This window comes from Vollenhovia emeryi, unplaced genomic scaffold (assembly GCF_000949405.1).
Source record: "Vollenhovia emeryi isolate VEMERY1.0 unplaced genomic scaffold, V.emery_V1.0 DF939152.1, whole genome shotgun sequence".
NCBI lineage: Eukaryota > Metazoa > Arthropoda > Insecta > Hymenoptera > Formicidae > Vollenhovia > Vollenhovia emeryi.
The window spans coordinates 1-15,826 of NW_011967214.1; the positions used below are offsets into that span (position 1 = coordinate 1).

The 15,826-nt window shown below is 32.7% G+C and overlaps 2 protein-coding genes and 1 non-coding gene across 12 annotated transcripts in view; all 3 read left to right on the plus strand.

Annotated features, from left to right (window-relative positions):
• The first annotated feature begins 127 nt into the window (after window positions 1-127).
• On the plus strand, window positions 128-201 carry Trnap-cgg. Its single transcript has one exon. It is a non-coding gene; the product is annotated as a tRNA-Pro (tRNA).
• Window positions 202-1,446: 1,245 nt separating this feature from the next.
• Window positions 1,447-5,779, plus strand: LOC105565389. 4 transcript variants are annotated; one of them, XM_012018534.1, is made up of 11 exons: window positions 2,335-2,372; window positions 2,501-2,608; window positions 2,737-2,892; window positions 3,310-3,429; window positions 3,687-3,804; window positions 4,080-4,341; window positions 4,439-4,555; window positions 4,828-4,918; window positions 5,047-5,189; window positions 5,422-5,554; window positions 5,638-5,779. In XM_012018534.1, exons 1-11 carry the CDS (start codon window positions 2,340-2,342, stop codon window positions 5,722-5,724), a joined length of 1,368 nt encoding a protein of 455 aa, XP_011873924.1. In that variant the 5' UTR covers window positions 2,335-2,339; the 3' UTR covers window positions 5,725-5,779. The 4 variants fall into 4 exon arrangements, with proteins under 4 accessions (XP_011873925.1, XP_011873924.1, XP_011873926.1 ...); XM_012018536.1 differs by having other exon boundaries at window positions 5,152-5,189; XM_012018535.1 differs by lacking the exons at window positions 2,335-2,372; window positions 2,501-2,608 and adding an exon at window positions 1,447-2,260.
• A 2,087-nt stretch (window positions 5,780-7,866) lies between these two features.
• Window positions 7,867-15,826, plus strand: part of LOC105565392 — an 11,356-nt gene continuing 3,396 nt past the window's right edge. For 3 of the 7 annotated variants that reach the window (XR_001009191.1, XM_012018544.1, XM_012018547.1), the window contains exons 1-5: window positions 13,527-13,684; window positions 14,162-14,281; window positions 14,557-14,674; window positions 14,983-15,244; window positions 15,343-15,459. Coding sequence is in view for 6 of the 7 variants with exons in the window: in XM_012018544.1 (XP_011873934.1) it covers window positions 13,541-13,684; window positions 14,162-14,281; window positions 14,557-14,674; window positions 14,983-15,244; window positions 15,343-15,459 (761 nt within the window). In the remaining variant the exon portion in view is untranslated. Of the gene's footprint in view, window positions 8,302-8,474; window positions 8,595-8,855; window positions 8,974-9,281; window positions 9,544-10,368; window positions 10,486-10,754; window positions 10,846-10,970; window positions 11,114-11,374; window positions 11,508-11,592; window positions 11,766-13,526; window positions 13,685-14,161; window positions 14,282-14,556; window positions 14,675-14,982; window positions 15,245-15,342; window positions 15,460-15,826 lie in introns of those variants that run through there. The other 4 variants (XM_012018543.1, XM_012018545.1, XM_012018548.1 and 1 more) reach the window with 4 other exon arrangements.

A 15,826-nucleotide genomic window follows, 5' to 3' on the forward strand; every position in this document is an offset into this window, starting at 1 on the left:
TGTGGGCGTCTTAACCAGCTCGACCACTGGGGCTGTAGGTAATATTGTTCGCAATAACATATATAAACTTTGGCCTAGAGAGCGTTTACAAAGTTTATATATGTTATTGCGAACAATATTACCTACAGCCCCAGTGGTCGAGCTGGTTAAGACGCCCACACGGATTGAGGGAGGTCCCAGGTTCGAATCCTGGCTGGGGTAATATTTTTCGCAATAAGAATTTTATTAAAGGGGGGAAGGGAAGAAGGGGGTTATCATATTAGATGCTACTGTGTAGCTTTATTAAAATAATTTATAAACGTGAATTCACTGACGATAACATTTCCACTTACGGGGATTAACCGGTGTTTTAAGACTAGTATGTAACTGGCGCACAGGATAAGTTGGAAAAGAATACGGTATAAGAATTCACTTAAATAATTTAATTTAACTGGCTACTTACACCTATGCCCGGTCCTAAACGGCCTCTTTAATTTCTAATTGATTTCATATCATAAAGGACCTATGTTAAAATTGTAGTAATTTCATTTAATTAAATATATTAATTCATATTAATTGCTGTATATGTATATTTGTGTATGTAATAGATACAATGCACAGTGGTACACTGCGCCATTATGTATGCAAAAATTAATAATACTCATAATACAAAGAAGTAACAAACAGAGTGTTTTGACAATTGGAGCTTTATTTAACGTGTCGTTAGAAGGTTTTGCTACGGTAAGGACTATTACGGGTAATTCAATTTTGATGAGTCCAATGACAGAAAGAGATTTTAAATATTTATTAATCATAATATTTATAGCTTCTAAGTATGTCCATATCCTACGTTATGGTTCTTCAATCTATGGGAACACACACCGAAAGCAAAAAGAAGTAATAATTACGTTGTAGGTATCCGAGTCGTAGGTCTAGGATATGTAGAGTACATTTTACATGTACTATTCCACATATTCATTAATAAATTAAATCAAACTAAATAATAATACAATGCATTTTTTAAATTATTGCTATTGTGTCATAGATTAAGACATATTTTTGGATTACTTTTTATCTTCCTTTTCCATTATTGACAATAATATCAATTAAACATATCTTTCTAATATAATTTCCCTTTTTCGGTGCACATATTTAATATAATTTACTTTTATATTTCTTCAATATAACATAATATGATAAAGCACTAAATATATAATATAATACATAAAACTTAATGTCACCTTCATGATTCAACATTTCAATGTCAATCCTGAGCGCAAATAAAGGCTCACTAGGAAATCCTTGAGGAAAACTCAACAAGGCAACTGAATGGGAAGAAGGTATCTCAGAAGAGGAACAACAACTTCCTGAGAAATGGTGCCCAATCAGGGTTACTCTAACCAAACCTCACATTTCTTATAGAGAGCGAAAGCTCGACTAACATTTTTGCGAAGCGTCTTCGGATACGGTACATAAATCCACAAAAAAATTAATCCTTTCAAAACATTAGTCGTCTTCTTTCCGAGTGAACTTGCGGAACCGGAGATCTGACAAATTGGTGACCTCGACGTGATAGAAATACGCAACCTTATGGAGTCAATCATCTCTTACAAGTAATTCGTATGTACTTCTTTGAGTATAAGGACTCCCTATGTCACTGTGCGGCGTTCGGGTGCGAATTTACGCATGAATTACGCCACAAACGACAGACATACGTACGTGCGTGAGTGCACTACACCCCTACGTGCGTCACGCACAGTTTCTCACACTTTCGCCGTACTCTATAAGCGTCTTTGACAATATTCCCCACGCGCATCGATATGTCTTTCAGCTGAAAGATGAAATTCTTCTAATTAGACGAATTGTTACACAACATCTATCGCGTTAACAGGAATAATAAAAGTACAACGTCTACCGACTGTAGAAGTAATGGAAATGTGCACTGCTGTGTGTGAACACACATTGGAAAGGTAATCAATATGTTTACTTCTTTATACACGCACAATGAAAAATGTAATAATCTGCACTCTCCACAATTATGCAAAACGTTCGTTGCATTACTGCACTGTTATATCCAACTTTTTAAATTCATCAATAGACATGAAATATGAAAAGTGTTGCTATTGTACGTATGTATGTATATTGTAAAGACGTTCTATGAACTACACTAGAACGGAGTCGACGCGTGTAATAATAAAGTGGTGAGCAGGTACAATAGTGACGGTTACCATAGTAATAAATGGGGGCACACCGGCATACAGGCACTAAGACGCACCACTTAGTAATTTTTCGACGAGAAAAATAACGGGCTAACAATAAGACCAGAATTCGAACCGGGGGACCTTCCGCTTACCGGGCGAATGTTCTTCCAACTGAATTATCCAGGCTCACAGGTTACCCGTACAGTTACCCGTAAAACATGGTGTTTGACATAAAAACACATCTATTTCTAAGGAAAAAATATACGATGTATTTTGCTAATTTTGATAATACCATTTTTATTGACTTATTCGTTTTATAGTCGAGGCGGGAGAAAATCGAGGAAACTTATTCTCTCTATTTACTATATACACCTATTTTCTCCTTACCGGTGCTTCATGAATTTCATACACCTGCTATTTACCCCACGGTAAACTAAGTGTCACTTTTACAATTATCTTATGAGTCTAAGAAAGAAAAATTTATCGTCTATCTAAATTCGATACATGGAGGGGGAAATACAATTTTGCAACGTTATTCCTGACATACGCATTTCAGCTTTCGTGGAAGATGGACTTCGCTGGAGAACGGTATTATAAGCTGAATAGAATTCTTCTGTTATCTCTCGGTCTGTGGCCTTATCAAATTTCAACTTTCAAGAAAGTACAAATAATCTTTTTCCAAACGTTATCCATATCCTTTCTAATATGTCAGGTATTAAATTTCTTATTCCACGTGTATTTTATTTATTTAAATGAATGTTTATGTCAAGTCGCTCTGATACAAAAATTGACAAGTCTCTGTAATATTAAATAAATAAATTTTTACCTAAATTAGTGTTTATTTACATATGTGCTACACTCGTTCAATAAGGTAAAGAATTATTTAACGGCAGTAGTTGATTAACTAATGTAGAAAATTGCATGACGACCTATGTTTATTGCGATAAATATTACCATGTGCCTCGGTGGTCGAATTGGTTGAGACGCCCGCCTAGAGTGTAGGGAGGTCCAGGTTCAAACCCTGGCTGAGGTATTATTTTTCGCAATGAATTTTTTTTTAATTAGAATTTGCCAGCCGTGGGTTGTCATGCAATTTTCTACATTCGTTCAATAAGGTTGTTGCTTTCAGTGCATCCTATTGTTTGTAAAACAGTACAGCATCGATGGTATTACCAAAGTGTTGATGATGATCATTTTGTCTAGTATATCTATACTAAACTATAACACAGGCCTCATACTCAGCGATAAGGTAAGAATTCACTTAGTTTTAATGCATTTAGAACTCCGTTGTTGTAAGAGTTTTTGGTAAAATATTTTAATTATTTTAAGACTTTTAATATTTTTAATCCACTTTAGTTTTTCTATTTCCTGATTTCGATAACATCATGTATTATGACATAATTATTCAATTATTAAAAACCATTGAAATTACATGATAATAATAAAAAGTACCTAATAGGACGTAAAACACCAAAAAAACAGAACAAAATATTTTATTTGTGGTAGATCAAATATATCTTCGATAGCGTTCGATACGATTGGAATATGTTAAAGACTCAGGCAGAATTGGAAGTGGTACAAAAATATGCAAACAATGCAAAATTTTATACGACTTTTCTTACACGTAAGATAAAATCGAATGTCAATTGTACGAATCAATTCCTTTTCCTAGTATATTACTTTTAGTTGAATGTTAATTCAACTTGTAAGCATCTCACATTATTTTCATATCATTAAAATATTCAAACGTTTTAAAAAAAATTATATAAAATATTTTAAAACATAACACCGTTAAATTGTTACCAATACAAATAAATTGATACCGGTTGTATAATTTTAAACTCTGTATTATTGCTTTTCATACCACGTTCAACACATGTCATCATTCACTGTCTTCAGTTATGAGTACTTTCTTTTCATTGGGAATTTTATTACTACTTGGTCTACCCCGTATACTTGATGTGATTATACCAATGAATGAATCGCGACCGCAACAAACACTAGTTGATATGGAATACCTCGGTGATAAAGAAACGTACTTTTTCGCTACCTTGACACATATTTGCTTAAACTTTTTTGCTGGAATGATGACAATGATGGCTATTGCAACAACACTAATAATAAACGTTTTGCACATTTGTGCTTTGTTTAGAATCGCCAGGTAAAAATATGAGCCTTAAATGTCACAAGCTTTGTTGATTTAATTAAAAAACTAACATAAGAACAAGTGTATTATCCGTACATCCGTATTTTTCTAGCTATCGAATGGAACACATATTTGACAAAAACGCACAACCAATAGCAAAGGACATTAAACAATCTGTAGTTTATAACAATATAATAAACGCCGTATATGTTCATCGTAGAGCTTTGGAGTTAGTATTAAAGTACAATATATTATTCTTTTGCACTCGTAACCTACTTTGCCTGAATGAAACCAAATTATTATCGCGATGTATTACAAATATTAATTTTTGTTCATAAAAGAAATAACTCATAAACGAAGTTAAAAACAGCAGAATTTAAAATGAACTGCCATTTTACTTACAATAAGATATGTCTAAAAATCGCCGCAAAAAGAGTTGAGCGCAAAGGCTTTAATATTATTGCAACGAATAAATAATAAATACATATTTTGCTGTTACAGTTTAGCCAATATTTGGACAAACAGTTTTTCAACAATGTATGTCGTGTTATTAGTACTTGTTGTGCCTGCTATGAGTCTCAGTTTCTTCAACGTAAGCCCAAATACACGTATTGCGGAAGGAATATCATTTATTCGAAAAGGGTTAATTATTATTGTGATATACAAATAATATAAAACTGCTCAAAAGATATGTAATTAAGAAATAATGTTCAATTCAAGTTTATTAATGCGGTAAGATCCCTGGAAATAGTGGAATTAATAGTGTGCGGTTGCTTGTTATTTGTACAATTATATTTGATTTTGTTGGAAAATTATATTGGACAGGACATTATAGATAGCAGCACTGGCATTTGTGAAGCGACGTAAGTAAACATATCGTCCGAATGTTACAATATGTTAATACAAATTACTGTCATTGATGTGAATAATTGCGAATACATAATTTTTTATCTCATTAAATATGACTTGTCAAACTAACTAAGAACTCAAATCAAGAGGTCTATTTGATTATTTAAAAATGTCATTTATTCAAATATGTATATTAATTCATATTAATTGTTATATTGCTATGTATATCTGTGTATGTATTAATAGATATAATGCACAGTGGTATGCTGCGCCATTATGTATGCAAAAGTTGATGATACTCATAATACAAAGAAGTAACAGAAGAAGTATTTTATTGGTTGGAGGTTTATTTGGCGCGTCGTTACAAGGTTTTAGTTCGGTAAGAAATTACAAGTAATTTAATTTTGACGAATCCCATAAGAGAAAGACATTTTTAATATTTATTATGTATAATATTTATAGCTCATGAGTATGTCTATATCCTACCTCATGGTCCTTCAATCCGTGGGATTATACAAAGAAGATGGAAAAAGTAATAGTTACGTTTAAAGAATCCGATTTACAGGTATAGGATGTGGTCAGTACATTCTACGTGTACTTCCTTATATATTCATTAATAAAATTAATTGAAATAAATAAATAAAATTAATGAATAAATAAAATGAATTTATAGACATAAGTTATGATAATATATTTGTCACTGCAACTGACAAGGGACAAGTCATTGTGGTTATGGACAGAATGGTTTATGTCGGGCAAATGAATGAACTACTGAATGGTACATCTACATACCGCAAACTAAAAAACAACCCCCATTAAACAATTAATGTCAAAAATAAATTTACTTATGAAATCTGGGCGGGATAATGATATAATTGATACACTCACTTACACGTGTTTGAACTGTACCAATGGGAATCTTTGTCGCTGTTCCGTACTTCCCAAGGTACATAAGAATGGGTTTCCGCTAAGTATTATAGTGCCTGCTTTGGAGGGGAAGCCCCCTCTATAATATAGCCAGATATCTGCACGACATTCTACACCTATCTGTCCAGAAGCCACGGTCACACATCAGAGACATCTGGTCATTGGTGACTACGGTCGAAAATATCTATGTTCCTCCTGGGAACCTGTGTATGTCTTTGGACGTCGCTTCACTTTTCACTACCCTCCATAAAGAACTGGTGTTTGGAGCAATTGAAAAACGCTGGCGTGATATTTCACCAAATACATTACTTAACTTACCACAGTTCCTACACGCTATCGAATTAATTCTAAATTCTACCAGTTTTGACGGACAATTCTACGAGCAGATTTTCAGAAGCCCTATAGGACCTCCTCTGTCACCGATTCTGGCTGACATGGTAATGGATGACTTAGAGGCAGACTGTCTACAGAAACTGAACTTTGACGTCCCCATTTATTACAGATACGTAGATGACATTTTCACTGTTTTACTCAAGACTAAGATTAGTTTTGTTCTTTCTATATTTAACAATTACCATCCACGGTTAAAATTCACTCACGAAATTGAATCACACAACTCTATTCCTTGACGTAATATTAATCAAAGACAACAATAAAATTTTGAAAATTGGTAACAAAAACCATCCTTTTCTGGACTACATATACGTGAACTACTTTTCCAGCCACCCTTTTAAATACAAAATTAACACTATTATTAATCTAGTTGATCACGTTATTTTACTTTCTGACAAAAAATTTTGGAAACAAAATATCGACAGAGTTAATCATCTCTTACAAGAGACTCGTATATACTTCTTTGCGTATAAGGACACGCTGTGTCACTGCGCGGCGTTCCGGTGCGAATTTACGCATGACTTACGCAGCCATAAGCGACAGACATACGTACGTGCGTGAGTACACCCCTACGTGCGTCACGCACAGTTTCACACACTTTCGCCGTACTCTATAAGCGTCTTTGACAATATTCCCCACGCGCATCGATATGTCTTTCAGCTGAAAGATGAAATTCTTCTAATTAGACGAATTGTTACACAACATCTATCACGAGACACGGTAGTGTCTCGCGCCAAGTATAAGCGACTAAGTATAAGCGACAAGCCTAACCATCGCGTTAACAGGAATAATAAAAGTACAACGTCTACCGACTGTAGAAGTAATGGAAATGTGCACTGCTGAACACACATTGGAAAGGTAATCAATATGTTTACTTCTTTATACACGCACAATGAAACATGTAATAATCTGCACTCTCCACAATTATGCAAAACGTTCGTTGCATTATTGCACTGTTATATCCAACTTTTTAAATTCATCAATACACATGAAATATGAAAAGTGTTGCTATTGTACGTATGTATGTATATTGTAAAGACGTTCTATGAACTACACTAGAACGGAGTCGACGCGTGTAATAATAAAGTAGTGAGCAGGTACAATAGTGATGGTTACCATAGTAATAAATGGGGGTACACCGGCACACAGGCACTAAGATGCACCACTTAGTAATTTTTCGACGAGAAAAATAACGGGCTAACAATAAGACCAGACCAGAATTCGAACCGGGGGACCTTCCGCTTACCGGGCGAATGCTCTACCAACTGAATTATCCAGGCTCACAGGTTATCCGTAAAGTTACCCGTAAAACATGGTGTTTGTCATAAAAACACATCTATTTCTAAGGAAAAAATATACGATGTATTTTGCTAATTTTGGTAATATCATTTTTATTGACTTATTCGTTTTATAGTCGAGGCGGGAGAAAATCGAGGAAACTTATTCTCTTTATTTACTACACACACCTATTTCCCCCTTGCCGGTGCTTTATGAATTTTTTACATCTGCTATTAATCCCACGGCAAACTGAACGTCACCTTTACAATTATCTTATGAGACTAAAAAAGAAAAATTCATCGTCTATCTAAATTCGATACATGGAGGGGGAAACACAGTTTTGTAGCGTTAGTCCTGACATACGCATTTTAGCTTTCGTGGAAGATGGACTTCGCTGGAGAACGGTATTATAATCTGAATAGAATTCTTCTGTTGTCTCTCGGTCTGTGGCCTGATCAGATTTCAACTTTCAAGAAAGTACAAAATATCTTTTACCAAACGTTATTCATATCCTTTCTAACATGCCAGGTATTAAATTTCTCATTTTACATGTATTTTATTTATTAAAATGAAATTTTATGACAAGTCTATCATATACAAAAATTGACAATTCCCTGTAATATTAAATGAATAAATGTTTACGTGAGTTAATGTTTGTTTACATTTTTGCTATAATCATTCTATAAGGTTACTGCTTTCAGTGCATTCCATTGTTTATAAAACAGTACAGCATCATATATATTTGTCAAATGTTGTCGCACATTGTTATTACTGGTATATTTATTCTAGTATACAATACATGTCTCTTACTCAGCGATAACGTAAGTGTTCACTTGGTTTTAACGTATTTGAAATTCTATTAATATAAGATTTTTTGTTGAAATAATATATTTTATCCATTTTAGTTTTTCTATTTCCCACTTTACTTAACATCGTATGACATAACTATCTAACATATTAAAAAATATTTAATTGAATACTATTAAAAAATTATTACAATTGCATGAAAATATAAAAAGTATCTCATAGGACATATAATTTCCAAAAATTGCCAAAATAAGATATTTTATTTGTGATCATAGATCAAATATATCTTCGATAGAGTTCGATACGATTGGAATATGTTACAAGCTCATGCAGAATTGGAAATTTTACGAAAATATGCAAACGAAGCAAAATTCCATACGGTCCTTGCTATTCGTAAGATATAAAATCAAATGTCAATTGTATCAATCCAGTCCTTTTCCTAGTATATTATTTTTATTTGAATGTTAAATCATTTTATAAGCATTACACATTATATTTATATCATTTAAATTCAAATGTTTTAGAAAGCATATGTCAAATTTTTAACAATAACATCTTTAGATAAATGTCAAAACAATTAAATTAATATCTGTGGTATTGTGTTCTCTGAATTTCTTGTACTTTTTAACAAAATATAAAATATATTGCATTTTATACTACGTCCACTACATGTTCACAGTATCATAATTTTGTTGCTTCAGTTGTGTGTACTAGCATTGGATTGGGATTACTTATAATATGTTGGTTCCCTCGTATACTTGATGTGTTTCCACCAATGAATGCATCGCGACCGCGACAAATTTTAATTAATCTGGAATACTTTGTCGATGAAGAAACATACTTTTTCGCTATTTTGATGCATATGGTCTTAACTATTTATGCTGGATGCATGACAGTAGTAGCTATTGCAACAGTATTTCTAATATTCATTTCGCACATTTGCGCTTTGTTTAAAATCGCCAGGTAAAAGAAGAAATAAATAAATAATTAAATATCTCTATCAATTACAATAAGTCAAGGTCAAAAGAGTCAAAGTAAATAAATTAAAAGAAGTTTGCTAAAACAATATATTTAACATTGCATAAAATCATAGAAACGCTGATATCTTTAAAATAACAGATTTAAAATGAGAATAGATAAAAGGCGAATGTTTTGAACAATTTCTTTGTTCTTCTTCAGCGCGATAAATAAAAAAGATCTAGCATGAAGTAATTAATGACATTATGAGTTAAAATAATTAAAGACATAAAAACATATAAAACGTTAAAAGACGTTATATGTTTAGATGAAAAACATATAAAATAATTAAAGACATGAAAACATATTAAACGTATTAGAGTTGTATGTTTTAAAACGGAGGCTAGTCAGTGTAATTAACAAAATTACAATAGAATAGAAGATATAAAATAAAAATTAAAAATGTAAGGTGGCAGCAGAGATGATACTGGTGTTTTGACATCTTAGAAACGTAGAACGGTTAAATAAATGGTGAGAAAAATATGACGATATGTTGAGTTTAAAAAAAATTGAGTATGTATAAACGTGAGAAAGAGGGGAAAAGCTTGTCTCATTTATTCTCGTTTTAAATATGCTATTGAATATGTCGTCGTTTCTACTGTTTCATGCGATCATTTCATTAATTTACTTTGACTCTCTTGGACTCGACTTACTGTAACTTTTATATTTGGAGTAGCTTGTATTGTACGCACGCACCCACAAACTTTATTGATTTATTTAAAAACCTAATATAAAAACACGTTTAGTATTCATGCATCCATATTTTCATAGCTATAACATGGAACACATATTTGACAAAAATGTACAATTAATGCCAAAGGACATTAAACAGTCTATACTTTATAACAATTTAATTCACGCTGTATATGTTCATCGTAGAGCTATGGAGTTAGTATTAAATTATATTATTCCTTTGCATTCATAACCTACTTTGCCAGGACAAGACAAAATAAATGTCTCGACATATTAGTGTACAAATATAGATTTGTGTTCATATAACAGTTGTTTCATGAACAAAGCTAAAAACAGCAGTATTTAATAAACTGCCATTTTTTTTTAATTAAATGTGTCTGAAAATCCTTGCAAAAAAGGCTGAGCGCAAAGGCCTAAATGTTATCGTTACTAATAAAAACTAAATACATATTTTGATGTTAAAGTTCTGCCAATTTTCTCACGAACAGTTTTTCGTTATTCTATATCGTGCTATTAGTATTTAGTGTGGCTTCGATGAGTCTCAGTTTCTACAATGTAAGCGTAAATGCAAAAAAACAGAATATTATATCAAGTATTCGAAAAAAGTTAATTATTATGATGATATACAAATATTAAACTACAGAAGAGTTATAAAATTAATAAATAATGTTTGATTCAAGGTACTTAATGCAGTAACATCCTTGGTAAAAGTAGATTTATTTATGAACAGTTCAATGATATTAGCACAATTATATTGTATTTTTATGGGAAATTATGCTGGACAGAACATTATAGATAGCAGCAGTGGCATTTCTCAAGCGACGTAAGTAAACATATTTTACAAATTGTATAATATTTTAAATATATTTATTGTACAATATAATTCGTAATTCTGTAATAATTCCGTAATATGTAATTAATGTGCATAATCGTCAGTACATAATTTTGTATCTCATTAAATATTACTTGTAAAACATACAAAGAATATAAGTCAAGAGGTTTAATTGATAATTTAATAATATCATTTAATAAAATATATTAATTTGTATTAATTGCTGTATATGTATATTTGTGTATATAATAGATATAATGCACAGTGGTACGCTGCGCCGTTATGTATGCAAAAATTAATACTACTCATAATACAAAAAAGTAACAAACATAGTGCGTTAACAATTGGAGTTTTATTTAACGTGTCATTAGAAGGTTTTGCTAAGGTAAGGAATATTGCGGGTAATTTAATTTTCATGAATCCCACGAGAGAAAAAGATCTCAAATATTTATTACTTATAATATTTATAGGTTCTAAGTACGTGCATTTCCTATGTTATGGTTTTTCAATCCGTGGAAACAAACAAAGAAAGCGGAAAGAAGTAACAATTACGTTTTAGTTATCCGAGTCGTAGGTCTAGGATATGTACAGTACATTTTACATGTACTTTTCTACATATTCATTAATAAAATAAATTAAAATAAATAATAGTGCAATGCATTTCTTTGTGTTTTTGAAATTATTGCTATTGTATCACAGATTCAGACACATTTTTGGATCACTTTTTATCTTGCTTTTCTATTATCAACAATAATATCTGTCCAATGTAATTTCCCTTTTTCGGTGCAGATATTAAATATAATTTACTTTTTAATTGTTTTTTAATATAACATAATAAGATGAATCACGAAATATACAATACATAAAACTTAATGTCGCCTTCATAATTCAACACTTCAACAGCCTGAGTGCAAATAAAGGCTCACTGGCGAACCTCGAAGAAAACACAACGAGGCAACCGAGTGGGAAGAGGATATCTCAGAAGAGGAAGAACTACCTCCTAAGAAATAGAGGCCAATCCGGTCACTCTAACCAAACCTCACATTTTTTATAGAGAGCGAAAGATCCACTAACATTTTTGCGAAGCACTTGCGGACACTATAAATTAATCAAAAAAAATTCTAAACTGGCAAAAATAAATCGTTTCAAAAGTTTCGGCGACTTCGTTTCGCGCGAACTTGCGGAACCAGAGATCTCACAAATTGTTGATCACGACGTGACATAAATACGCAGCCTTGGGGTCTATCATCTCTTATAAGAGACTCGTATATACTGCTTTGAGACGCGCAACTGCGCGGCGTGCGGGTGCGAATTTACGCATGAATTGCGTAGCCATAAGCGACAGATATACGTACGCATGTGAGTACACCACACCCCTACGTGCGTCACGCACAGTTTCCCACACTTTCGCCGTACTCTGGAAGCGCATTTGACAATATTCCACACGCGCATCGATATTTCTTTCAGATGAATACTGAAGTTTCTCCTATAATTATTAGACAAATCGTTACACAACTATCATCGCGTTAGCAGAAATAATAAAAGTGGAACGTCTACTGACTGTAGGAGTAATGGAACGGTGCATTGTGGAACATACATTAGCAAGGCATTATGAAATGGAGAGGTAATCAATATGTACCTTCCTTCTTTATACATGAACAATGAAACATGTAATAATCCGTATTTTTCACCCCTGCTGCAAAACGTTTGTTAAATTATTGCACTGTTACATCCAACTTTTTAAATTCATTAATAGACACGAATATGAAAGTTGTTGCTACTGTACGTATGTACGTATATTGTAAAAGCCTTGCATGACACTAGAACGAGAAGTCGACGCGAATAATAATAAAGTGGTGAGTACATAAAATAGTGATGGTTACCATAGTAATAAATGGGGGCGTATACCTTCGGGGCGGTAGGCACTAAGACGCACCGCTTAGTAATTTTTCGTCGAGAAAAATAACGGGCTAACAATAAGACTAGACGGGAATTCAAACCAGGGACCTTCCGCTTGCCGGGGGAATGCTCTGCTAACTGAATTATCCTGGCTTAAGTTATCCGTAAAGTTACCCGTAGAACTTATAGTCTTCGACATAAAGACAAAACTACTTCTAAAGAAAAAGTATACGATGTATTTCGCTAATTTTGATAATATCACTTTTATTGACTTATACATTTTACGGTCGAGTAAGCGGGAGAAAATCGAGGAAAATTATTCTCTCTATTTACTACGTACACCTATTCCCTCCTTCTAACACCTGCTACTTACTCCACAGTAAATTAAACGTCATCTTTACAATTATCTTATGAGTTTAAGAAAGAAAAATTCATCGTCTACCTAAACTCGATACATGGAGGGGGAAACACAGTTTTGTAGCGTTATTCCTGACATACGCATTTTAGCTTTCGTGCAAGATGGACTTTGCTGGAGAACGGTATTATAAGCTGAATAAAATTCTTCTGCTGTCTCTCGGTCTGTGGCCTTATCAAATTTCAACTTTCAAGAAAGTACAAAACATCTTTTTCCAAACGTTATCCATATCCTTCGTAACATGTCAGGTATTATATTTCTTATTCTACATGTATTTTATTATTAATATATTAAATAAATGTTTATAATGGGGGTTGAGTAAGTCGACACAACTGGCAGCAGGAAAACCTCCTTTATTAGCACAACGTTTCGGCCATGGGTTTTGGCCCTTATCAAGTGCAATCAGACAAATTCAATCAGTGCGTAGCAAGTGGTTAAATGCCATTAGGCACCAATTAGAATTAATTTTAAGCAAAGTTTGTGTCTCTCTAGACATTCGTCATCCTTGTAGCGGCGCAGAAATGGGACTGGGTCCCAGTCGACTTACTCAACCCCCATTTTAATAATTGGCGGAGTAATATTATACTTTTGGATAAATGTTTATGTCAAGTCGCTCTGATACAAAAATTGACAAGTCTCTATAATATTAAATGAATAAATTCGTATGTAAATTAGTTTTAATTTACATATTTGTTATACTCGTTCAATAACGTTACTTCTTTCAGTTTATCCCGTTTTTTGTAAGACAGTACAGCATCGGTACTTTTACCAAAATGTTGATGTCAATCATTCTTACTTGTATATTTATTGTAAAATATAACGCAGGCATTCTACTCAGCGATAAGGTAAGTATTCACTTGGTTTTAACGCATTTGGAATTCTGTTGTAAGAGATTTTGTTGAAATATTTTAATTATTTTAATACTTTTAGCGTTTTATTAATTTAATATTTTTAATCCATATTAGTTTTTCTATTTCCTGATTTAAATAACAAGATATGTTATGTCATAATTATTCAATATATTTAAAAAACCATTAAATTGCAAGAGAATAAGAAAAGTATCTAATAGAACGTACAACACAAAAAAAACTTACACAATAAAATATTTTATTTGTGGTAGATCAAATATATCTTCGATAGGGTTCGATACGATTGGAATATGTTAAAGACTCAGGCAGAATTGGAAGTGATACAAAAATATGCAAACAATGCAAAATTCCATACGATCTTTCTTATACGTAAGATATAAAATCAAACGTCAATTGTATCAATCAAGTGCTCTTCCAAGTATATTATTTTTATTTAAATGTTAATTTATTTTATAATCATTAGACGTTACATTTATATTTAAATTTAAATGTTTTAAAAAGTAATATAAATTATTTTAAAACATAATAGCTTTATATTGATGCCAATACAAATAAATTAATACTGGTTGTATAAGTTTAATCTCGGTATTATTTGTATTTCTTTAGTAAAATATGACAAATGTGTATTACCGCTTTTCATACCACGTTCAATATATGTCATGATTCACTTGCTTTAGTTACGAGTACATGTTTTTCATTGGGATTAGTCTTAATAATTTGGGTACCCCATATGCTTGATGTGATTATACCAATGAATGAATCGCGACGGCAACAAACAATAGTTGATGTGGAATACTTTGTTGATGAGGAAACGTATTTTTACGCTATTTTGACACACATTTTCTTCACTGTTTATGCTGGAACCATCACAGTAATGGCTATTGCAACAATACTAATAGCATACGTTTTGCACATTTGCGCTTTGTTTAGAATCTCCAGGTAAAAATATGAGCCTTAAATATCACAAGCTTTATTAATTTATTTATAAAAGCTAATATAAGGACAAGTTAAAGATCTATACATCCGTATTTTTATAGTTATCGAATGGAACACATATTTGACAAAAACCTACAGCCAATGCCAAAGGACATTAAACAATCTACATTTTATAACAATATAATAAACGCTGTATTTGTTCATCGTAGAGCTTTGGAGTTAGTATTGAAGTATATTATTCCTTTGCACTCGTAACTTACTTTGCCTGAATGAAACCAAATTATTATCGCTATACAGGGTGTCAGATTCGATATGGACGACCCCCAAGATTATAGTCGATTGGGTTAAACTGAGAAGAAAAGTTATATAAAATTTTACAACATCGTAATTATTATCGCCTAATTCAGAAAAACGTCTGAGCCAATACGGCTGGACTAGGCAGCATGCAACATGGTGTGTTTGTTGACATCTCTCACAAATCGCAGGCGAGAGTGGGAGTCACGCATCGATCGATGGGAGACGGTGGCGAGCGGGGAGCGGGGAGCGGTGAGCGGGCGAACGCGTTCGCTATCGTTTTTTGAGAGA